Source organism: Alexandromys fortis, unplaced genomic scaffold, assembly GCF_014885135.2.
Source record: "Alexandromys fortis isolate MF-2015 unplaced genomic scaffold, M_Fortis_MF-2015_v1.1 scaffold_158, whole genome shotgun sequence".
In the NCBI taxonomy this organism is placed as follows: Eukaryota; Metazoa; Chordata; class Mammalia; order Rodentia; family Cricetidae; genus Alexandromys; species Alexandromys fortis.
Window position 1 is genome coordinate 1099475 of NW_026068039.1, and position 23733 is coordinate 1123207.

General features: G+C 49.2%; 1 protein-coding gene across 1 annotated transcript in view; it reads left to right on the plus strand.

Moving 5' to 3' along the window:
• The window catches only part of Add2 (adducin 2), a 45390-nt gene that overhangs the window by 10956 nt on the left and 10701 nt on the right, over positions 1-23733 (plus strand). The window contains exons 5-15 of the mRNA XM_050165471.1: positions 2454-2605; positions 2999-3079; positions 6177-6326; positions 8388-8531; positions 11170-11268; positions 16057-16233; positions 18144-18401; positions 19368-19487; positions 19928-20017; positions 21717-21870; positions 23001-23126. Coding sequence (XP_050021428.1) covers positions 2454-2605; positions 2999-3079; positions 6177-6326; positions 8388-8531; positions 11170-11268; positions 16057-16233; positions 18144-18401; positions 19368-19487; positions 19928-20017; positions 21717-21870; positions 23001-23126 — 1551 coding nt within the window. The remainder of the gene's footprint in view (positions 1-2453; positions 2606-2998; positions 3080-6176; positions 6327-8387; positions 8532-11169; positions 11269-16056; positions 16234-18143; positions 18402-19367; positions 19488-19927; positions 20018-21716; positions 21871-23000; positions 23127-23733) is intronic.

The following is a 23733-nucleotide window of genomic DNA, read 5'->3' on the forward strand; positions in this document are numbered from 1 at the left end:
TTTTGTACTTAATATTTCCCAACATTTCTGTCCTGGTTTTTTTCTATTGCTGTGATAAACACTGCAACCAAAAGCATTGGAGAGGAAAGGCTTTATTTGGCTTACATGTCAGTTCTTCATTGATGGAAGTCAAGGTACAAACTCAAGCAGGGCAGGAATGTGGACATATGAACTGAAGCAGAGGCTACAAAGGAGTGCTGCTTACTGGCTTGCTCAGCCTGCTTTCTTGAACAACCCAAGCACACCCTCCCATGGGTGGTCCCACCCACAATGGGCTGGGCCCTCCCACATCAATTATTAAGCAAGAAAATGTGCCCACAGATTGCCTGTAGGTCAGTCTAATGGATACAATTCTTCAGATAAGGTTCCCTCTTTCTAGATATGTCTAGATTTGTATCTGGTGGGCAAGAGCTAACCAGACCTTTTTCTATGGCTAATTTTTGTGGGGGGTTTCTATGATAAAATTAATTTGGTATATTTTCATATTTAGCTCAGTGCTGAAGACACTTGAGGCTGTGAACTTCTGAGCATTGCTTGTCTTCATGCAATGGACAGTTTGCAGCTGCTGCTTTAGTCCTGTTTATATTTGATAGTGCTTGGCACTGAACCACAGCTGTACACACGTCAAGCACATACCGAGCAGCAGCCCCAACTGACCTGATTTTTATCCCGTGAGCTGTCTTTTCTCATTGCTAAGAAGTTGAATGCTTGATGGCCTATAGATCTGTTATTGTCAGGCTTCATTGAATTAGAAAACATGTCCTGCTTAAGTTCCATGCCAAGGATTTAGTGAGAGCTTTTTGCAACCTAATAAAATTATTTTCAAATGATGTATGGGTAAGGGCAGTCTCCAAGACACTCCATTTAATCTATATTTCCATTTTCATTAGATTTTGTCAAAAGTGAAGGTTGACTCGTCCATTTCATTGCTTTTGTTTCTCCTTGTACTCAGGATATGTTTTACTTCATGTTTTGTTTGTTCTGAGATGGCGGTCTCATTGGGTAGCCTAGGCTGGCCTTGACTGTCCCACCTCAACATTCTGAGAGTTGGAATTACAGAAGTGTGTCACCATACCCAACCAGTCTTTGAAAAATAACACTCATAATATAAACATCCACGGTTGCTGTAACTTCACTGTATAACCTTACTTCATAAAAAATGACCTGAAATGGCTGTCTTTGCCCAAGAGAAGATTATTTTTTTCCAACTTCTAGTTGGATAATAACAATAAGACCTTTATAATTTTTATTTAACCAGTGTATTTTAAAAAGGATTTGATGTGTGTTCATGCATGTCTGCATGTGTGTACATGTACACACTCACACGGGTGCTGGGACTTGAGCTCTAGTCCCTGAAAGAGCAGTGTGCTCTCAACAGCTGATCTTTCCAGACCCTTAGCTTGTATGCCTTCCTCTGCCCCCATCCCCCGGGGCTCACGGGCAGTGACCATCATGGTTAAGGCTCAGACTGGCCATCAGCTACTATATCAGGGGTGCTCTGGGGACAAGATTTTTAAGCCCCTTGGGTCCATTTCCAAATTTCCCAGCCATTCCCTCAAATTCCTAGAAAAGGCAGCGTATGCCCTAACAGAAACAGATGTGTGCTTGCGGACACTGCAGCTGTCTGCCAGCCTTGGCTGGGGCCTGTGGCTTCATGACTGGGGCAGGGGGAGTTGAGAACATTTCTTCCTCACTCATGTGGCTTTCTGTGTGCCCTGTTTCCAAGTCACAGAGTAAGTTCTATCACAGGGTCCCTCGAAACAAGGTGGCAGCCTTCTGAGTTGCAGCTTCTCCCCTAAAGCTAGGGCTCCCACCTCTGCATATTCCCACTCAGAAACTTTATCCTACGTTTACCCAGTGCCCCTGTTTAGGGTTTATGGCAGCTTTGAAATCCCAAGTACATTTTGTTCGTGGCTTTGGGTTTTTTGTTTGTTTTGTTTTTTTGTTGTTGTCATTGTTTGCTTGTTTGTTTCCCTGAGACAAAGTTTCATATAGCCCAGGCTGGTCTTAAATTTAAACAAGATTTTCCTTGTAGCCCAGGATAATCTTGAGCTTCTGGTCCTCCTGCCTCCAGCTCCTAAGTGAATGCTAAGATTACAGATATGTACCATCATATTCTATGTAGTGCTAGTGATCAAACCTAGAGATGTGTACATGCCGGGCAAGTGCTGTACCAGCCAAGGTATATCCCCAGTTCTTGGCATGGCTCTATGCCCAAAGCAGCACCAGCTTCAGTCAGCTGAGCAGAAGGCTCTGTAAGCCACAAATGGCCAATCTACAACCTTTCTTCCTCTAGGTGGGAGTTGAGGACTGTTTGGTGCTCTGGCAGGGAATGTTTTGTGCACAGTGGCAGCATCAGTCAGTGAGATCTAAGGGGGCATGGGACAAGTACCAAGCTGGCTGGTAGCGACTCCTGTCCTCAGGGAGATGTGCTGTCCTTACCATCCCTGCAGACTTCTCCATGATGACGCCCATCAATGACCTCCACACTGCTGACTCCCTGAACCTGGCCAAGGGGGAGAGGCTTATGCGGTGCAAGATCAGCAGTGTCTACCGCCTCCTGGACCTCTATGGCTGGGCACAGCTCAGCGACACCTATGTCACGGTAAGGAGCAGGTACCCTGTGCCCAGCCCCCTACCCCCACATAACCTGAAAGGAAGGCTTCTAACCCTTAGCGTGACCAAGCACTGTTAGTGGCCCTTGGTTAAAATCCACTCACCACTCCCAAGATCGCTCATCACTGTGATCAACAGAATAATCCCAGTGAGTACCCCTTTGGATGGGAGCCAGCTCCTGTATCCAGGGCTGTCCCTAATTTTTGTATTTGCACAGCTTTAGTAAAGAGCAGACCTCTTCACCTCTCAGTGGAGGAGGGTTCACTGGAGAAAGCCTTGAGACAGTGAGTTCAGGGAGATGTGGATTTAAACAGTGTCCTTAGAAGCATCTCTTCTTTCTCTCTGCTTGGCCCTGAGTTTTTTTTTATCTCTCTTCCCCCAGATGAGAGTGAGCAAAGAGCAAGAACACTTCCTGATCAGCCCCAAAGGGGTTTCCTGCAGTGAGGTCACGGCATCTAGCCTGGTAAGTATAGCCAGCATCTCAGTGCTGACTCTTACTAAGACGACAGGACCCATGTGACCATGGAGGGACAGGTTCATCTCCGAATCAGAACCTACTGTCCTATTCCTTGTGGAACTCACACTCTCTCTGGGCAGAGAAGACACGTAGACACAGTGGGTGCCTCAGGCATGATGGGATGGGGTGCAGGCAACAAATCCAGTGGAGGGAGGAGGCAATGGGAGGTGACCCGAGTTCTGGGTAGAGGTTAGAGCATATGTCCTGAGGAAAGCGTCCTTGGATGGGAACACATTGGAACAAGAGACTTGCAGTCTAGAAGGTGCAGATTCGCAATTTGGAATCTGAAGGTGCAGGCAAAAGTCTGTTTCTTTTGTTCACAGATTGCCCTGACAGATGTGGAGGCCAGCAGACATCAGAACAAATGCTTGGTGCTTTTTCTGGGATCTGTGAAAGATATTTTGGGTGTGCATACTTAGTGGGCCTGTGATCAGCTGGGCTGGCATCTGGTGTGGAGTATGAGTATAGTCAGAGGCTGCTCGTTCGTTTCCTGGCCACCTAGACCCTAAATAATCACACAGAAACTATATTAATTACAACACTGCTTGGCCAATTAGCTCATACATATTTCTAGCTAAATCATACATCTTGAATTAATCCATTTCTACTAGCCTATGTATCACCATGAGGCTTGTGGTTTACCAATAAGGTTCTCTGGCATCTGTCCTTCAGCAGCTACATGGCATCTCTTTAACTCTCTGCCTTCTTTTCTCCTCTGCTTGGAATTCCTGCCTTTCTCTATTCTGCCCTGCCATAAGTCAAAGTGGCTTTATCATTAACCAAAAGCAACATATATACAGAAGAACTTCCCACACCATGTGAGGTGCTGGGAGAGTGGGCACTGTCTCTGAGGCAGAAGCAGTTGACGTTTGGGTGTGGTAGGTTCAGAAGGGTCTGACCCCAAGATGCAGGTTTGAGGGGGAATCATAGGCAGAAGGTGATCTGGAGTATGGACAGTCTTGTGGGGGTCACCAGAAGGCTGAGGTGATCTGGGGTGTAGGTAGACCACGGGTGACTGTGTATGGATGTGCAACTTATGCCTCCAAAGGAGAATGTGGTTGCTGAAGCAGAAAGAAGAGGTGGGACCACCTGAGCACCACTCCCCACAGCTGACATCTTTTGTAAATTGGCACAGCAGCAGAATCCAAAGCTAAGCCTGTGTCTCTAAAGCAGTCCTCAGAGTCCCTGCTTTCTGATCTAGACGGAGGCACTGGATGGAATGCTCACTGGCCTATTATGTTGTGGAGATTCCTGGGACACAAGCCACAGGCCCAGCAATGAGAAAAGCAATGAGCCAGAGAGGGGCCTTCCCAGGGAGGGAAGTCAGACTGGGCCTCTTTGAGGAACTGGGGAATCAGATTGAGCACAAGCATGAGCTGGGGGAACTGCTGTCACCCCTAGCCAGCATCAGGCCACTCCAAACCAGTTCCGTTCTGTAAAACTCCCTCCATAGAGGTTTGAGGCGGTGGTCTGTTGGATGCTGCTCCTGTGCAGCTAAGCACATGGCACCAATAATGTGCCCCTCCCCACACCAAGATGTCACTGTTCCTTGGTCCCTCTTCTGTCTGTGAACTTTTGGGAATGGGGTATGGGGCCGTTTGTGGACCTGCTTGTGTGTTAGACTTGGGATGTCATAGGTGCTTCTACTTAGAGGGTCAAAGTTACGGTGGTTTCTCTTTTTGGTTTTTCAAGACAGGATTTCTCTGTATAGCGCTAGTTGTTCTGTAGACCAAGTAGGCTTCCAAGTCACAGAGATCCACTTGCCTCTGTCTCCTGAGTGCTGGGGTTAATTAAATGTGTGCACCACCACTGCTGGTGATTTTTTAAAAAACCAAAATCTAACTTGTTAGTGAACAAGGTATAATTGTAATCAACCTAGGGACACAGGGTGCCTGGGGACCAGACCACTAAGGTGTTAGGACTGAGGTTCTCAACCTGTGGGTCACAGCCCCTTTGCAGGGGTCACATATCAGATATCCTGCATATCAGGTATTTACATTACAACTCATAACAGTAGGAAAATAATTTTATGTTTGGGGATCACCACAACATGAGAAACTGTATTAAAGGGTCACACAGTGAGGAAGGGTGAGAACCATTATGGTAGAAGACCTTGCCTCAGAATTTGGGTTGTGCTAGGTGATTTGCATCTTTGAGGGGTGGGCCTTGCAATGTGCTGGGAGGGTTGGTGGGGACACTTTGAGGATGAAACATCTTCCCTTTCCTACTCAGGAGGCCCCTTGTCTTATCAGCCACAAAAAGCCTTCCCTGACGTTGATGCTTTGTGAATCCATAGTTAAGTAGGAACACCATAGCCAGCCACAAGCATTATTTTTGATGTGTGTGTGTGTGTACATGTATGTATGTGCTTTCTCCCACCAACACTCACTCTGTTTGTCTCTGTCTCTCTCCCTCATTCTCCCTTACCACCTCCTTTACACACATACTATATGTAATGGTTTTTAGCCAAGCCACCTGCTAGTAGAGGGTAGAGAGCAGGCTAAGAAAGTGACTTCTTCCTATTAGTCCCTTAAATACTTCCCTTTTCCATGACTGGTAAAAGGTGTTCAGTATACCATTCTCTTTACCTTTGTGTACATTACAATGTTTCAAAAATGAGATGGCTCAGCTTAGACAGGACTTCCTCTGGGAAGGTTTCTGTTGGCATCCAAGAGTCCTCTTAGCTGCTTCTAGAGGATTCTGTCACAGACTCTCTTCTAGCTCATAACTGGAGTGGGGTTTGTGGGCCACAGCCTAGACACCATTTAGGAAAATGCTAAGCGTGCTGAGTCCTCTCTGTGTTTAGATTCTATATTGGCAGCTCCTGAAGTAACACATGATAAAGTCTGAGAAACTGCCCCACCACTTCCCCTACAGAATCACCACCACCTATCACCCCTGAAGATTCACTGCAAGCAGGCCTCCTCCATGTTGCTGTCCCCCAACACCAAGGCCAGCTATTACTCCTGTCATCCTGGGTGGACATGGGCAGGGGACACACTGGGTCTGCCGCTCTGAGTCTGTTCTCTTCTTCACTGACCAGATCAAGGTGAACATTCTGGGAGAGGTGGTAGAGAAGGGCAGCAGTTGCTTCCCAGTGGACACCACAGGCTTCAGTCTGCACTCAGCCATCTATGCCGCCAGGCCTGATGTGCGGTGCGCCATCCACCTGCATACACCTGCCACAGCCGCGGTGAGTGAGGCCTCCCAGCCCCGGAGCTCCACCCAGTGCCAGGCTCCCTGTGTCAGCCAGCCTAGAGCACCTGTTTCTCCCTGGGGAGATCATCATCTGGAATATAGCAATATCATCATTTAAAAAGTCTGCAAAGGGGCGGAGAGATGGCTCAAGGCTTAAGAGCACTGGCCGCTCTTTCAGAGGACCGGGGTTTCATTCTCAGCACCCACACAGCCCCTCACAATTATCTGTAACCCTAGCACCAGGAATTCGACACCCACTGCTCTGACCTCTGTATGTACTATGAGCACGTGATGCTCAGACAGACATAAAGGAAAACACACTTATATGAAATAAAAATAAATAATGATGAAAATATAGATTCTGGAATGATCTGGAACTCAGATAGAGAGTGAATTCTCATGTGGGATCTTTATTCCCGCCTTCTTTTCCCTCACCAGGGTCTTGGTGAGAAGTGAGGGCGAGGAAAGTGCTTTCACAGACTCCCCCACTCTGCCGTAGCCGCAGCTGGGGAGCTCAGCCAGGCAGCTGCACCTCTCAAGTGTCTGCCCAAGTCAGTGTTGTTGGGCTTCATGCTGCCCTGTTCCCCACATGACCCAGACCTTCAGAGGAGAGAGAGCCGATGGAAACTGAGTCTTTTCCATAGCTCAGGGCAGCTGAGATCTGGGGAAGGGGGCAATAAACCCGGGGAGAGTAGAGGGAACAATCACAGATCACAGGTAACAATGAGGCCATCTCTCCACATGTACAGAGGACACTGCAGTGTCACAGAGAAATGGCAGACACTGGGCATTGCCTGGGCCATCGTCCTTTCCTGCGACACCAGAACACATACCTGTAGGACAGGTAACACGACACCAGCCTGTTGAGACCTCCCAGAATCAGGACCAAGACTCAATGCTGTCTTTATGCTGAAGGTCTCTGCAGTCTTGGGCTGATTTGGGACAGTGGGGCAAGATAGTAGTCCCTTCTGCACCTCACTATGCTTTGTTTTCAAGGAGAAATGGAGTAGGAGGCTGTATTAGTTTACTTTTCTGGTGCTGTGATAGCACACCATAGCCAGATACACCATAGCCAGATAACACACCATAGCCAGATAAAACACCATAGCCAGATAGCACACCATAGCCAGATAGCACACCATAGCCAGATAGCACACCATTGCCAGATAGCACACCATAGCCAGATAGCACACCATAGCCAGATAACACACCATAGCCAGATAACACACCATAACCAGATAACACACCATAGCCAGATAACACACCATAACCAGATAACACACCATAGCCAGATAACACACTACAGCCAGATAGTACACCATAGCCAGATAGCACACCATAGCCAGAACCAACAGAGAGGAGGAACAGGTTTGTTTCATCTTTCAACTTGTAATTCATCATACAGCAAAGTCAGGCAGGAACCCAAAGGAAGAGCCTGGAAGTGGGAACTGGTGCAGAGGTTATGGAGGAGCTCTGCTTATTGACTTGCTCCATGTGGCTTGCCCAGCCTACTTTCTTTATAGCAGTCAGGGCCACCAACCTAGGGGCAGCACCACCCACAACCCACAGTGAGCTGGGCCCTCCTATATCAATCACCAATCAAGAAATAGCCCAGGCTTGCCCAAAAGCCAATCTCGTAGGACGATTTTCTCAATTAGCTCTTCTAAAATGGCTCCAGCTTGTGTTAAGAGTTGATATAAAACTAGCCAGTCCAGGAACCAACACAGGTTTTAGCCCCCAGTCCTTGTACTCACACTGCCCCAGGGCCATACTATGGGGAAAAACATGTCCATCACTCCTGACGCCTCCCAGACTCACAGAGCTGGGGCTAGGTGGCAGGGTCCCCCGTGGGCATGCTAGCCCAGCAGTCCTCAGAGCTGCTGGGGTGATGTGCAAGTGTGACGGAAAGGCCACAGCCCTCACTGAGAGAGTGGGCCTGGGCAGTGCACAGTCTTCCTCCTGTGAGCAGGCCTGGCCTGCTGTGCTACAAGGAGAGAGGGCCTGTGCACCCTGCGGCCTGGGCTGCAGGTGCCAGGTAACTATTGTTTCCCTGTAGGTGTCAGCTATGAAGTGTGGCCTCCTGCCTGTCTCCCATAATGCCCTGCTGGTGGGGGACATGGCCTACTATGACTTCAATGGGGAAATGGAGCAGGAAGCAGATCGAATCAATTTGCAGAAGTGCCTTGGACCGACCTGCAAGGTTTGTTTCTGGGAGGGGGCTGTGGAGTGGTACTGTCAAAAGCTGACATCACAAGACCAGGGAGATGGTTCAGAACGGTAAAGAGCTGGCTGTACAAGAACCTGAGTTCCTTCCTCAGTATCTACATAAAAAGGTGGGTGTGACCGTTCTGTATCAGTGCTGGCAGGTGGACCCCTGGGACTTGTGTGGCCAATCAGTTTAACTGAATCAGTGAGCTCCAGATTTAATGCAACACCATGTCTCAAAAAAAAAAAAAATCAGGTGGAGAAGACTTGAAAAAGATGCCCAGTGTTCACCTCTGATGTGCTCGGTCTCTCTCTCTCTCTCTCTCTCTGTCTCTCTCTCTCTCTCTCTCTCTCTCTCCCTCTCTCTCTCTCCCTCTCTCTCCCTCTCTCTCCCTCTCCCTCTCTCTCTCTCCCTCTCTCTCTCTCTCTCGCTCTCCCTCTCTCCCCCTCTCTCCCCCTCTGTCACACAGACAGACAGAATTAACATCACAAAAGTAGCATGTACTCATTGGAGAACGTTTGTTCTGTAGATAATTTTTAAGATTTTTGTGTGTGTACATGTGGAGGCCAGAAGGGGTCATCAGATCCCCTGGAGCAGGAGTTAATAGCAGGTGATTGTGAACAGCCTGAAAGAAGTGCTCAGGCCTGAGCTTGGGTCCTCTGCAAGAGCAGGAACACGCTTAGCCACTGGGCTATCTCTCCAGCCTCCAAGTTTCATAGAATTTTTTTTAGAAAGAAAAGAATTGAAAACAAAAAAACCCACTTCTCCCACATAGCTCTGGAGATGCTGTTGCATTCTGTAAGGCTGTTCACATATATTTACAAAACTGCAACCAGGAAACCAATTCTCCTACCCTCAACAATGCACACTAAGTGCCTTCTTATGTGACTGTTTCCTCCATCACTCAGATTATTAAATCATACCTCATTGTATGAAAAGCTGTAATTTACCTGAGCAGACCTCTGTGGTTGAACCTTACAGGGGGTACTTTCCTTCTTACCTCCTGGGTTCCTCTTAATAAAAACAACACCAAGAGAAAATCTTTCCAGCTAAGCCTCTGGGCTTAAGGAGGCTCCCTTAGATATTTTAGGGAACACACTTGATAAGTCTGACTTCATATTGCCTGATTCCTTCCCACAAAGGTTGTCCCTTCTGCTTCCTTCCTCACACCTAATATATAGGCTATCTTTCTAAGTCTCCCCAAATTGAGTGCTATATTAATTCATTAATATTAACTATGTTAATTCATTAGTTACTAACTGGATAGAAGAGAGAAGTGTATTGTTGCCTGACTTAAGTCTAAAACACTGCCTTCTGCTAGCAAGAGTTGTGGTGCCATCTCGGGCCAGAGTCTGAGCTGGCAGCTGTGTCACTTCCCCTGAGTCCCTGCCTCCCCATCTCCACCTTGGGGGAGGAGCTTGCTACTCTTCCCATGAACCCCAGGGTACCCTCAGTGGTGTGTGGGCTATGGCAATCTAAGAGAAGGTCTTCCACGTGCTTTTTCTGTTTCTAAGTTGAGCCCTGTGCTCTTTCTAAGTCCTGGGCATGGAGAAGAAAAGACTCCAGCTGATCCTAGCAAGAGAGGCCAAGATGCTCTGACCCCAGGCCTCAGCCCTCTGCAGGGACCAAATGCATAGCTCTTTACCTCAGCTCCCTCGTGCTTCCCCTGGCTTCAAAGCTGCTGAGGGTAAAACCAACCATGAGTATTTCTTTTAGGGAAGGAAGGAAAGTCTTAATTGAGATCTAAACCTGTGTCTGGTCTCTTCACTCCCTTCATTCACTGTCCCTGCCAAATCAGAAACAGTTTCACCAGTGAGAGCCCCAGGTTCTAGTCTAGAGTCTGCATCCAGGGAGCCAGAGACTTTCCATTTCTCTGAACTTCTTGTTCCTCACTTGAAAAACTGACTAGAAGTGAACTGTAGCTGTCAGGGCCAAGTCTGTGGAGCAAAAGCCCGAGGTCCGGAGAGATAGCATATGGCTGCCTGTTCCTGCAGAGCCACCAAGAGTGTTATCCTCTTGGATTTGACCAAAGTTGACCAGGTCACAGGGCAGAAGGTCACTGTTGAGGTCCGAGCACTATACTGAGCATCAGATGGTTTTGCTGACTGCCTTTTCGGGCTTCTGAATTCTCTAAGGCCCAAACAATAGCAGTGCCCCCACAAAGTCACTGGAGCTGCACAGAATCAGTTTCAAATGTCCTTTTCTATTTCCTGCAGTTGGGTGCACTGGACTCAAACCACACTTAGATTAGCAGTGAGGTTCCTGATTACAGAGAAAAGGTGGGAAGTTGCGGGAGAGGCTCCAGGCTGGGTATAGACTTGATCTTGGTAAGATGAAAGTCCCTTAGGAGAGAAGCTTTTTTACTGTTAATTTTATTATACAATTTTATTTACTCACTTCAGTTTGGGGGGTGGGCAGTGGGGTAGGGGATTAGTTTAAGCCTCCAAGGCTCACACAGGATCCAGAGGAAGATCTGTGATAGTCTATTCTCTCCTTCTGCCATGTCGGTCCCAGGGACTGAGCAAAGGTTTTCAGACATGATGACTGGCACCTTTCCCCATGGAGCCATCTTGCTGGCCCAGAGGGGGAGTTCCAGAGGCTCAGACTTAATGGGCTCTTTCCTCCTCCACAGATCCTGGTGCTGAGAAACCATGGCATGGTCGCTCTGGGTGACACTGTGGAGGAGGCTTTCTATAAGATCTTCCACCTGCAGGCTGCGTGCGAGGTACAGGTACGCAAGGCGCTCTGGGAAGTAGGCTCAGAATCTGGCTTTGATGGGGTCCCTGGGAACTGTGGGCCCTGCTAGCTGTCATTTGGGGTCCTGTGAGCCTGACTTCCTGAGACTCTGCTTTGTTACTCTGCCAGTCAACACTTCCCTTCCACCTCTGCAGTTTCCTGCTGACAGTGGATCCACGTCCTGGAAAATTCCATCACACCATGTGACTGGTACTACTGATATCTAGGGAACCTGAGACCAGAATGGGGAAACCATCACAGGCACACAAAAGCCCTGTCACACCTGTGTCACCTAGGGTGGCTGGTACACCAAGCTGTACTGGGGGACACAGGAAAAGGTTGTTCTTGTTTTGCCAGGGAGTAGCATGGAACGGGGTTGGCTGTACATGGGTCAGGAGTGTGGTCAGGCATGGAAAGAGGAGTGGACAGAGAGACAGTCAGTGTTGTCATAGCGACCACAACAGCAAGATACCCCCAAGGGTATGTAGGGAGGAGTTCTCCCAGTCCCCTCACTGGGAAGGGACAGCTAGGTGGAGGTGTCAATGATAATGGTGCCCCTGGAACAGCAGGGATGCTGGTACAGTCAGCTGTACAGTGCAGGTCAGTCAAAGAGCATGCACTCTGTGGTAGACACGTTGGTGGGGGTGGGGCTTACCCAGCCCTGGATAGACTTTGTGACCTGGCTTTCTCAGCTCCTTCATCTCCAGCCCTGGCTGGGTGTCCTTGGGGCAGAGATGTGCCCTCTGTAAGCCTGTTTTCTTCATGTCTGCATGGGTCAAAGTTGCTGGGAAGAGTGGCCTCTCCAGGCTAGAAGGGGGAGTGGCACTGCTGTTAGGGCTTGGCTGACAGATGCCAAGGCTGCATCCCAGAACAGTCAGCTCTCCGGAAGTCCCACGTGATGCCATGATGCCTTATTTTGGTTGGCCTGGCAGAGAAGCACTGAAGGAAGTCGCCACCTTTCTCAGTGTCACTAGGGAAAAGGTGAGATCAGTGCAGTAGTGTGGGGGTGGAGGAGCCTATGGTACCCTAACAGTGGGCTGTAGGGGAGTGTTGCTGAGGCAACTGTGAGTCCAGAGATGAAAAAGTTACAGGGAATAAAAGTTACAGGATCCCAAGAAACAGCAATGGTCAGAGTTAGAGACTGTGGGACCCTGGGTCCAGGTCATGTCTCTGATGCACTGCCTTCTCCTTCAACTATGAATGCTGTCCCATGCTCGGGCCACTGACTGGTGTCAGAACTGGCTGAACCTCTACTATCAAGGGGAGAATGTCTTTCCTCACACTGGACTGTAAAGGGCTCCCTACCACACCTTTGCAGATACTTCTGTGAGAGAACACCCAGAAAAAGCTCCTCTCCTCAAAGCTATCCCAGCCCTCTGCACAGATGGAGAACTCCTGCTGCTTCTCTCCAGGTCTACAGTGGAGAGGCCTTCAGTTCAGACCCAGTTTAACCTTCTGATCTGCAGCCATAGGTCAGAGCTGTTAGTCCTGGTCCCTAACAGCCTCCTGGCTGGTGTCACTTTCTGCACAGGTCTGGCTTGCTGTGCCTTTGACCACCCACATCCCTCTGGCAACCAACCCAGGAAAGTATCTGTGACTCTTTGTCAGTGTCAGGGATGAAGAGACTTCTAGAGGGAGGGAGGAGGGATGGTCTAGACATGGAAGAGCAAAAGCAGAGGATAAGACACAAATGAGTGCAGAAGCCACGGCCTGCAGCTACTGCAGGCTTGCACTCGGGCAGCCAACTCTGGAGCTGTGTCCACCATGGGCCCGGTGACCTTGGTGAACAGGGGAACGTGATTATGGACTATGAACGTGTCTGTGGTCCAAGCCCAAGCACCTTCTCAGCTCTCCTGGGCCCAGTGTTCTCTTTGCCTATCGGTTTGGAGTTCTAGAAAAGTGGGTCATTGCTCGCTGAGAGGCAGATGGGAAGCACAGGCAGTTCTTCTCCATCTGCTTCCCATCGCCATGGAAACTGCTGGAGGAAGAGCCGGAAGGAGGCAGCTTGGGCAAGGCTGTGGGTGCTCTCTCCCTCCTTCCTCCTCCATTAACAGTCCCAGGGGAAGCCGCCTCTCATCCTCTGTTAACTTAGCAACAGCAACCATGTGGTGCTCCTGAGGCTCCAGAACATTCCAAATACTTTACCGTATTACCTTAAAAGACTCCTCATGAGGTCGCTAGGGCACTGCCATTTTTACTTGACAGGGGTGGAAGCTGAAGAACAAATACGGTCAACAGCTGCCCAAAGTCACATGGTGAGAAGGTGATGTAATACACCAGGCAGCATGGTACCCACACAGGCCTCCTCTTCAACACACCCTAGCACTGCCCCTCAAGAGCAGCAGGGGACAGTCGGGGCAGTTAAAGACGTGGAGACATATATCTTGAGTAAAAAGGCACTGGAAAGTGTTGTGACGCCCTCTTCGCCCAGGGTGTCATGGCTCATCTGAGGGAGTCTGAGGAACTCACCTCCAAAAAGTAGTTGGGGGTCATCCATTGGTGCAGGAGAATGCCAGGAACTCAAGGTGCTGCCCAGATGCCTGCAGCTCATGTGTCTGCATTTGTTAGTAAACTAAATGGACCCTTTTATCTTTGGTCGAAAGAAACACCACTAAACCACAGCCCAGACTCCCAACCCATCCTGAAACACAAGGCACTGCAGGTTAGATCATCAGAGGGGCAGCTCTGGTAAGCGAGCTTGTGTGGGGGCAGTCTTCTCAGATGTGAGTGTGTTTACACACTCCTGTAGTGATGCATCTCAGATGTCCCTCTCCCTCCCCGAAAGCCAAGCCTGACTAAGAACATCTGAATGGCAGGGCTGCGGGGCTCAGCAGACTGTACCACTAGATAAGTATGAGATGGGAAAGACAGAGGCTGATCAAGTGTATGGAGGCTTTGAAGATTAGTCTAAACTGCCTGTTCTATACGCGTACCTCTGTGCTAATAGTTAGGGATGCTGCCTGAGGCCACCTGATCTGCTCTTTCCCCATGGAGCTCTAACAGTGGGACAGACTCTAGGACCCTGGGGGGAGCCGTCCGACACTGCGACACACCTTTCCTGCAACGTTGACGCTGGACCTGGTGACTGGTCACCCCAGCATGGGTGTATGGACATATAGCTTGAATAACAAGACTGTAGAAAAATCTTCTGGCTTTTCCTCTGCCCAGGGCATTCTTCTGTAGATCTACGGCCCCTGCAGGAGGTTACACCTAAAGGCCTTCGGTCTAAGTTTGCCTACCAGGTGTTAGGGAGAGAGGGATCCTATGTTTCACACTGTCTTAGTTTACTTTCCATGGCTGTGATAAAGCACAACTTGGGGAGGAAAGGGTTTATATCATCTTACAGCTCTCAGGTCCATCACCAAGAGACATCAGGGAAGGAACTCAAGTCAGGATCCTGGAGGCAGGACCTGAAGCAGAGGCCTTGGAGGATGCTGCTTACTGGCTTATCCCCTCTGGCTTGCTCAGCCTGCTTTCTTATACACCCCACGACCACCTGCCCATGGTTACCACTGCCCCAGTGGCCTGGGCCCTCCCACATCAAGCATTAATCAAGAAAGTACTCCACAGACTTGCCTGCAGCCCAATCTAATTGAGCTGAGTCATTTTCAAAATTGAGGTCCCCTCTTCCTAGAAGACTCTGACTTATATATCACATTGACTTAAAACTAGCCGTCACACACATACACATGGGAAAATAAAGAGAAGAAGACGCTGACACTGCCCCTCAGGTTCCACAAGTATTTATGGCCGTTTGCTTTAGATAGTTTCCTCGTGAAGAAATTACATATTACAGACAATAATTGAAGTTCCTTCAGGACACAGTGGCAGACATTTTTAATTCTTCTTGAATAAATAAAATATTAGAAATAATGATTGAAGATCCAGATTGACATGATAGCAGGCATCTTTAATCTTGGTAGGTAGACGTGGTGCCTGCACCACCTGGAACCACAGTCAGGCAAGGGTCTGGAGATTACAGAACACACAGAGACATGGGCCACTCTTGAAACAAGAATGCCCATTTTATTGTGTTATAGGGCTCTCCTTGACTAATGGCCACGCCCTAGCTCTCAGGATTTTTCAGCTACAAACCCACCAGAAACCACTCCCCTGCCATCAGAAACTCATGAGGGTCTCATCACGTTCAGAGCAGCTGCAAGCACAGGAAAACAAGCTGTTTACTCTGTCAGACAAAGGGTCATAGAAAATTCAGGGTCTGAGGGTCCATAGTCCCCAACACGTAGAGGCAGAAAAATCAGGTTTTCACGTAGCAAATTCAAGGCCACATTGGATTACATGAGACCTTGTCTATAAAACAATGAATAGTCCCCTTTGGAGCCTTTTCTAGCATTGTCTTCTCCAGAAATAATTACAATTCTGCAGTGCATCCTGGATACCATTCCTTCTTCCCTGAGACATTATGTTCTAGGTACTGTTTAGTTCTTTGGGATGCTATATCCTAGGTGCCTGTTTTGGTACCTAGGTGTGCTATATCCAAGATACCAGTTCAGTCCTCTGTGTGGTTTCATTTCTGGAGTTTAACATTTGTTATTTCTACCACTCTGGGGTTCTCTAAGAACTGAGCCTGAGGAGGAATTACTTACACTTTGATCCATGACAGTGAGTGTATGCCCAACAAGTGTCCGGCTATTTCCCTCCAGTTCCCTGGACCTTTCTTGGTCCTGAATTTTCCTTTGTGGCCCCACTGCTTCCTTGTGCAAACCATAGCAGTTTGGGGGGCTTCATTCCCCTGTGACTAAGTGCTCTGATCTCTCTGTAGGTGTCAGCTCTGTCCAGCGCTGGAGGAACTGAGAACCTTATTCTCCTAGAGCAAGAGAAACACCGGCCACATGAGGTGGGCTCTGTGCAGTGGGCAGGCAGCACTTTTGGACCCATGCAGAAGAGCCGGCTGGGAGAACATGAATTTGAAGCCCTCATGAGGATGCTGGACAACTTAGTGAGTGTCTTGGTGCTGTCCTTCAGACCACTCCACAGAGGCTGAGCCCACAGAACCAGACATCTCAAAACACTAGGACATACAAGAACTGCCTCTGTCATGGTTTGGTTGGTGAAAGCCTCTGAGGTTTTTCATTTGAACAATAGTTTTCTTCAGTACTCGCTTTTTCTCCCTGTGCTAAGCGCTGAGACATCCTCATGTCTGTCTGTGTTCTGCATGGGAAATAGCGAGTAGTTCAGCGAAGCCAGTGCCTCTCCTCACAGCCACAGGCCGTCACCACCGTCATTTCCATTACCCACGCCTCTTTTGGAGTTGATCCTGCTCCATCTTTACTGTCACAGCTCCAGTACTGAAAGCCATCACACAGCCAGTTTCCCTATTACAAACAGTAGCTTTACAGTACTTTGTTGCAGTGAATGAATGAACCAGTCTCATAAGGAATTAGATGGATGATTCATTAAAGGGTTCAAGCGGACAGCATCCCCCTTGCAGGAGCTAATGACTGAGTTGATGATATGGAAAATCAAAGGAAACACTTCAGGCACAAGAGGGAGGGGTCAGTGGGTCGCTGGGACTGTTGGGTGAGAAATGAAAGCCATCTTTAGAATGTTCCTGTTCAGCTGACCTTCCTCACCCTCAAGGCCACTTGACTTTATCATATCAAAGTCACCGCAATAACGAATCTTGTCCCTCCCTCCTCCCTCCTAGTCCTTTTGCTAGGCTGACCTGAGGGAGCCTTTGTAATGGTGAAGCATGCCTTTGGTGATGGAATTCCTGGCAACATCTGTGTGCTGAATCATTGCCCCTAGAGGAAGCACCAGGACTTTGTGAGTGGCTTCCTACAGGAATCCTTTGGAAGCTTTGAGAAGCAGAAGATTCCATTTAAAGTTTCAGAGAGGAGAGAAGGAGGGTACTAGGGCAGTCAGATTTCCCTGTGGATGTTAGTGAAAGGTGCTTTGAGTGAGCCAGGAACTTCAACCAGCTCCGTACAATGACCAAGCCAGGGCTTGTTCCTACCGTTCAAGGGAAATTTACTATGGTAATTACTTTGACATTATTTTAAAACTAATGTTTAAGATTAGCATACAAAGTAATGAGTCTCAACGTGGAGTCTTCCTACATATGTATCATCCTACATTGCTCTGATTTCTCCCACCTCGCTCCCGTCCCCACCCATTATCCCTCTGTTGTTCCTCTTCCTTCCCTCAGCCCCCACTTCTGCTTTCCTGTGACATATATACACTGCTCTCTGTACCTCGCTCCCTTAGACCTCCTTCTCACTCATGATCCCCTTTGCAGTTCTGTGACCTGCAAACACACACCTACACAAAGAACACATGCACATACATATAATATTAAATCTCAGTTATTTTTATCTTTATTTTAGCTACTTTGGAAACACTGGATACTGAGGGTATAACTCATTATAGAGTAAGTGTCTGGTTTCGCATGATATGTTAGACCCAGCACTGCAAAATTATACATTATTATTATTATTATTATTATTATTATTATTATTATTATTATTGTAGAAAAAAGCAATTTAAGCAGGACTCATTATTTTGTTAATTTTTTATATGCTAGAGATCAAACACAGGCTGTCACATGTGCCAAGCCAGCGCTCTACTGTGGAGCTACACCCCCAGCCCTTTTGTCCATGCTTTATCTTGAAGCAGAGCATCACCACATTATCTAGGGGGCCTTGAGCTTGCTCTGTGGTCCAGGCAAGCCTTGAACTTGTCATGCTCCTGCCTCAGCTTTCTGAGCAACTGGAATGACAAGCCTAAATGACCAGGCCCATCTCAATTTAAAATCCCTGTGACCTTAGCCTGGCTTCTCGGGTGTCTGGTGGGTATTCAGGTGTGGACCTCTCACCTCTACAACACCTGGTTCTGGTTCTGTCCTCTCAGGGCTACAGGACAGGCTACACATATCGCCACCCCTTTGTCCAAGAGAAAACCAAACACAAAAGTGAAGTGGAGATCCCAGCCACAGTCACTGCCTTTGTGTTCGAAGAGGACGGTGCCCCAGTCCCTGCCCTGCGCCAGCATGCTCAGAAGCAGCAGAAGGAGAAGACCCGTTGGCTTAACACGCCCAACACCTACCTGCGGGTGAATGTGGCTGACGAGGTGCAGAGGAATATGGGCAGTCCCCGGCCCAAGACCACGGTGAGAGGGAGAGGTCAGGCCGGCCTGGATGGGATGAGTTGGATTTGAAGGGAAGCAAATTGTGTAATATTTTACTGGTTCGTGTAGGCTGTGCTCAGGCCCTAGAGACCCTTACACCTCTTTTTTGCACCCCTGTATTGAGACTTCAGGTGTGAGGGGCAGAGTTCTCCAGAGGGCAACAGGACTGGGCTATTTCCATAAGCACAGATTCGAGAGAGATTAAGTTCTGTTTCACCTTACAACCATGGGGTTACGCTTTGGGAAACTCACGGGAGAGGTACCCAACAGTGGGCCTGGGGTTTGACACAAACCCAAGAGGAAGAGAGGCTGAGCACATGTTGCCGTTCCTCTCTCTTTTCCCTTCCTTCCACAGACCTCTACTTGATTTTTTTCCTTTCTGTTTTTTTACGGGTAAATGTGCTTTTTTTGGCATGCACATGGGTGCACATGTATGTGGCTCAGGGTTGATTCTGGAATTAATCTCTATAACTCTTCTATATTATTCATTGAGATAATTCTAGAGCTTGATGTTAAACTTACTTGCTCTAGGAATCTCCTGTCTCAGCCTCTCACAGCTGGAGTTATGGGTGGACCACGACTCCCATCCCTGAGGATCCAGATGCAGGTCCTTATGCTTTAACCACTGGGCAATCCCTCCAGTTCCACTGTGTTTTATTTTTCATTAACGAAAAGTGGCCACAGCCAGTCAGAATAAATTTCCACCAGATATAAGTCCAGTTACCTGGAACTGAAGCCCACTGGTGCCTGCCCAAGTTTCAGCTACTACTCTCTGAAGTTCGTTATGGCCCTCTGGCCTTCCTTGACATCTGGGTCATCTGTCGCTCATCTTGGCTCTGACACACAAAGAGAACAGCTCTGAGCGGTTTGCTGACCTTCCATGGTGGTGGGTGGGGCACCCGCTGGCCTGTAGTCCGGCCTCCTTCCTCACGTGCCTTGTCTTGTCAGTGGATGAAAGCTGACGAGGTGGAAAAGTCCAGCAGTGGCATGCCCATACGGATCGAAAACCCAAACCAATTTGTGCCTCTCTACACTGACCCCCAAGAAGTGCTGGACATGAGGAACAAGGTGAGTCTGCTCTTCTCTCTTGCTTTTCTGAAGGATTCTGGGGTCCCAGAAGCAAGAGACAAGTTTCCAGGTTGGGGGAACTCACCAGTACCCCTGATATGACACGATATGTAGCTGATATGTATGAGCTACATCCTGGGCTCAGTGCTTCATGCTGGACTTACAAGGTCCTGTGGTTCTCTGTAACCCATTTATGTAGCAGGGCACTTGCTTTGCACAGTAGGTAGGTCTGAAAGACTTGTTCACAGAGTGGCCTTTTATGAGTTCAGTTTATGAGTTCAGTGGCTTGGGACCAGGTATAGAGTCAGCTCTCAGGATGGCAGATTGTGCTAGAGGACAGGCTGCTGACCATAGAGTACCTTGTCAGACCTGTCCCTGCCTCACTAGACACTGGAGTGCCCGTCCATGCTCTGAACCCTTCCTCTCCCCTTTCCACACAGATTCGAGAACAAAACCGACAAGACATAAAGTCTGCAGGGCCCCAGTCCCAACTCTTGGCCAGCGTCATCGCCGAGAAGAGCCGGAGCCCGGTACAGCAGACGCCACCCCCAACTGAGGGGGAAGCATATCTGCCTCCTGGGGCTGGGCAGTGGGACCCCTGAGTCCTCAGGCCCACTCACTCCATGATCTTAGGTGCCGGGCTCTTGCTGCATAGTGAACCACACAGGTGGCTGTGAGATCAGGGAGAACAATGTTGACTCACTCCTGGGTACAGGGGATAGAGACCAGCCCATCTGCTCATGGGAAGGCCTGGCCGGCCCCATACCTCCCGCCAATGGACTTCATGAGGTCCTTTCTCAGTGTTCTGCTGAGTTCTGGTGGACTTGGTGATTCTGATCTCTGGATTTGATGTCATCTGGCCAGAGCTCCAGGGCACAGTGAGAGAGGTGTGGGCGGGACTGTTGTGCCTGTGGGGTGGGAAGATACGGAGTGTCCATACAAACCTAGTTAGAGTTAGAAAGCATGAAGTCGCTGTTTCTGTGTTTGAGATGGGATGGCATCTTGTCTAGGGCTTGGCAGCAGAGTGGCATTGCAATTCTGCCTTGTACAGGTGGCATCATGGCTGTCTTTGGCTCTTGCAAAACAGTAGCAAGTGGGAAGTGCCAGGGCCCATTTCTCTCTGTAGAGCATGTTAATGTGATGTGGTTGCAGATCAGGCAGCAGCAAGCTATGCATTCACACCTGCTTCCCAACCCTCCCAGCTCAGCCAAATGGTGAACTGAAAATGCCATAGGGTCAAGGTTAGAAATGGCCTGTGATCCCAGCACGGAGCAGGATTGTTCTAAAGCAGCTCTGTCCTTCTCAGCAAGAGCTCTCATTCGAGGCCCTCCCTCTCCTTGGCATCTGTCTTAGACTCACTGTTGACTCTGAGACTCTTTGTCTCCCTTGTGAGTGAAGCCCATAGCTGTGACTGCTCTGGCTCACCTCCCCTGAGGCTTCACTCTGTGCTCCTCCTCCACGGAGAGCAAGCAATGCCTTGGGTGGGCTGCAGAGAGGACAGTGCAGGGAGAGGGCAGTAGGGTCTGTGGTTCAGTCTCCCCTTGAGCAAGAGGGACCAGACAATTCTTGGAGCTTAAAAGTGTCTGGCTAGTCAGATCTCAAGTCAGGGACTGCACCGAGATGCAAAACAGTGGTTCTGCCAGTGCCCTTGCTAGGGCCTGCCGAGCATGCAGCTGAAAATCCTTGAGGAAGGATCTGGTCTCTTGGTCACTCTAACTCCAGGACCCACTGCTTGGACTGAGAATGCTGCAGCCCCTGTGTCTTGTGTTTTCATGCTGTGTACTGTGGCTTGCATTGCTGTTGGGGGACAGGGAGGGGCAGCAGGGGCGGGGCCTGGCATGTTGCTTGCTCTAGCCAATGCTATGCTTGCTAGACTTTGTCTGACTGACTCTGGGCAATCAAATGTATGCACAGTCATGGCTTGGAAGTGTCCATAGATGGGATTGCAATAAAGGTGTGTCTTCTGCTTGGGAGCATCCTTTGATTTCATTTCAAGGGCAAAGGGTAAACCCTTATATTCACCAGGACAGTTACAAAGTCTAAGCTGGGGAAGATATAGCAATGGGGAGAAAGAATGAACCCTACCCCAAGGCCCCCAAATTTGGTCCCAAGGAACTACATGCCAGTTCCCTAGCAAGACATCTGATCGCCACCTGAGTGTGAGAGAAGCTCCAGCTTGGGCCCCAGCACAGCGGTCAGAGAGCAACACACACTCTGGTTAACTTTCAGTCTACAGAGAGCCAGCTGATGTCCAAGGGCGACGCAGATACCAAAGACGAATCAGAGGAGACAGTGCCCAATCCCTTCAGCCAACTCACCGACCAGGAGCTGGAGGAGTACAAGAAGGAGGTGGAGAGGAAGAAGCTAGAGCAGGAGCAGGAAGGTAAACCTGTGCAAGCCATAGCTGCAGGGCCTGCCAGCCTAGAGAGGAGAGCTCAGACTCCTCGCTGTGGTCTGAGGTCCCAATGAGGACCTTCTTGCCCCATCACCAAATAGCACCATGAGCAGAATATAGCTAGATATGATCCACCATCTCACAGCTGCATGGACAGGCACCTGCATGACTCCACTGACCCTGTTCCACTGGATAGGAAGGAGTTAATACTTGTAAAGTACTTAGAATTGTGCCTTTGATTAAGACAAAGGCCGGTAAATAACGGGTTGATGTTAGCTGCAACTAGACAGGTGTGACAGTGGCCAGGACTCCATCAGCTGATGGCACTCTCCTTGCTTCAGAAGCTGGAGTCCAACCAGTCCCTCTGTGCTGAAACTCCTGATGTTTTGACTTGCTGGGTCATGCTTTTGTTCCCATCTGGACTAGCCTGAACCAAATCATCTACCCCACAGGCTCTACCTCAGCTCCTTCTCTGAGTGAAAGGCGTTCTCTCACTCTCCCGCTCAGCACAATGGAGCTGTTTCGCCTCCTTGCTTCCAGATCACCTGGGCCTGAAACCCACTTAAACTAAGGTGTAGCTTCCCTGAGTGGGGGCCTCCACCACCCCTTCTTCTCACCCAGGATTAGACATCTCTTCACGTACTACTTTCCTCTTGCTTGGGGTTCAAATGTGCCAGCTGGAAAAAGTAGAAAAAATGTGCTAGGGACTGTTTGGAAGGAAGGTGTGAGTTAGCTGAGTTAGCTAGCGAGCTAGCAATTGTGAACAGCTCTGGGTGTTCCTAAGCCAGTAGTTGTGGGGGCTCTGCTTCCGTCTGTGGATGTGTTCTGTGGCTGGTCCTTTTCAGCCACACCTGCAGAGTCGGATGCTGGACTGGCCCACGGCATTCTCCTGCCACCTTACTTCCTCCCAGGAGTGAGATAGACAAGATGAAGTATAACTCTGACTGCCCCCCTTTTAGCCTCCCTGGGAACGAGCAGGGGTAAACTGAGCAAAGGAGGGCCCAAAACATCTCCAGTCAGAAGTGACGAAGTAGAAAAGCACTGGGTTTCACACTCACGCCCCCTCCCCATGTCTCTCTGTGACTTCTGTGCTAAGGTAGGTTTCTGTTATTTTTCAGGGGAAAAGGACACAGCCACAGAAGAACCTGGATCACCCATAAAATCCACACCTGCGTCTCCAGCGCAGAGTCCGACGAAGGCAGGGACCAAGAGCCCAGCAGTTTCTCCTTCCAAGGCTTCAGAGGGTGAGTGGAGCTGGCAGGCTTCAAAAGGCACCTGTGAGGGGAGTGGGTGGTTGGTCACACACTGTAGAGAACTGTTGATAGCTGGTAAGGGTTTGTAGGGGAGGGTGGCCTTGCTCCCACAGGAAACGCTTCCTCTCGGGCAGCTCCAGGCAATCTGGGCAAGATTCAGTTTGTCTTACTAGTGAGCTGTGCTGATGCGACCAAAGCCCTTCCACGCAGAGATAAAGGACTGACCCACAGCCTGCCCCTCCCCAGAAGGCTGCTTGTCCTATCTGGTCCTCAGGTGATGATGTGGGGAAGGATCTCTATAAAATGAAAGCTCTGCTCTGCCAGGTCCGAGACTGCATTTCTCGGGGGCGTGACTTGAAGGCGGCACTGTCAGTCTCAAATGAGCGTCGGGATCCCCTGGTGAACTTAGGTGGTTCTGTGGCCTGGAGTCCACCCTCAGCATTTGTCCAGAGCACTCGGAAATATGAACCAGCTGAAAACAGTGTTGTTAGAGAGACACGACTCTAGACAATAGAATTCGAGGCCCAACCAAACTGCCAGTTTTAGTAGTTCAGAGACCCAGTCTGTGTGTGTTTCCTTGTGTGCCAAATGCTTTCCC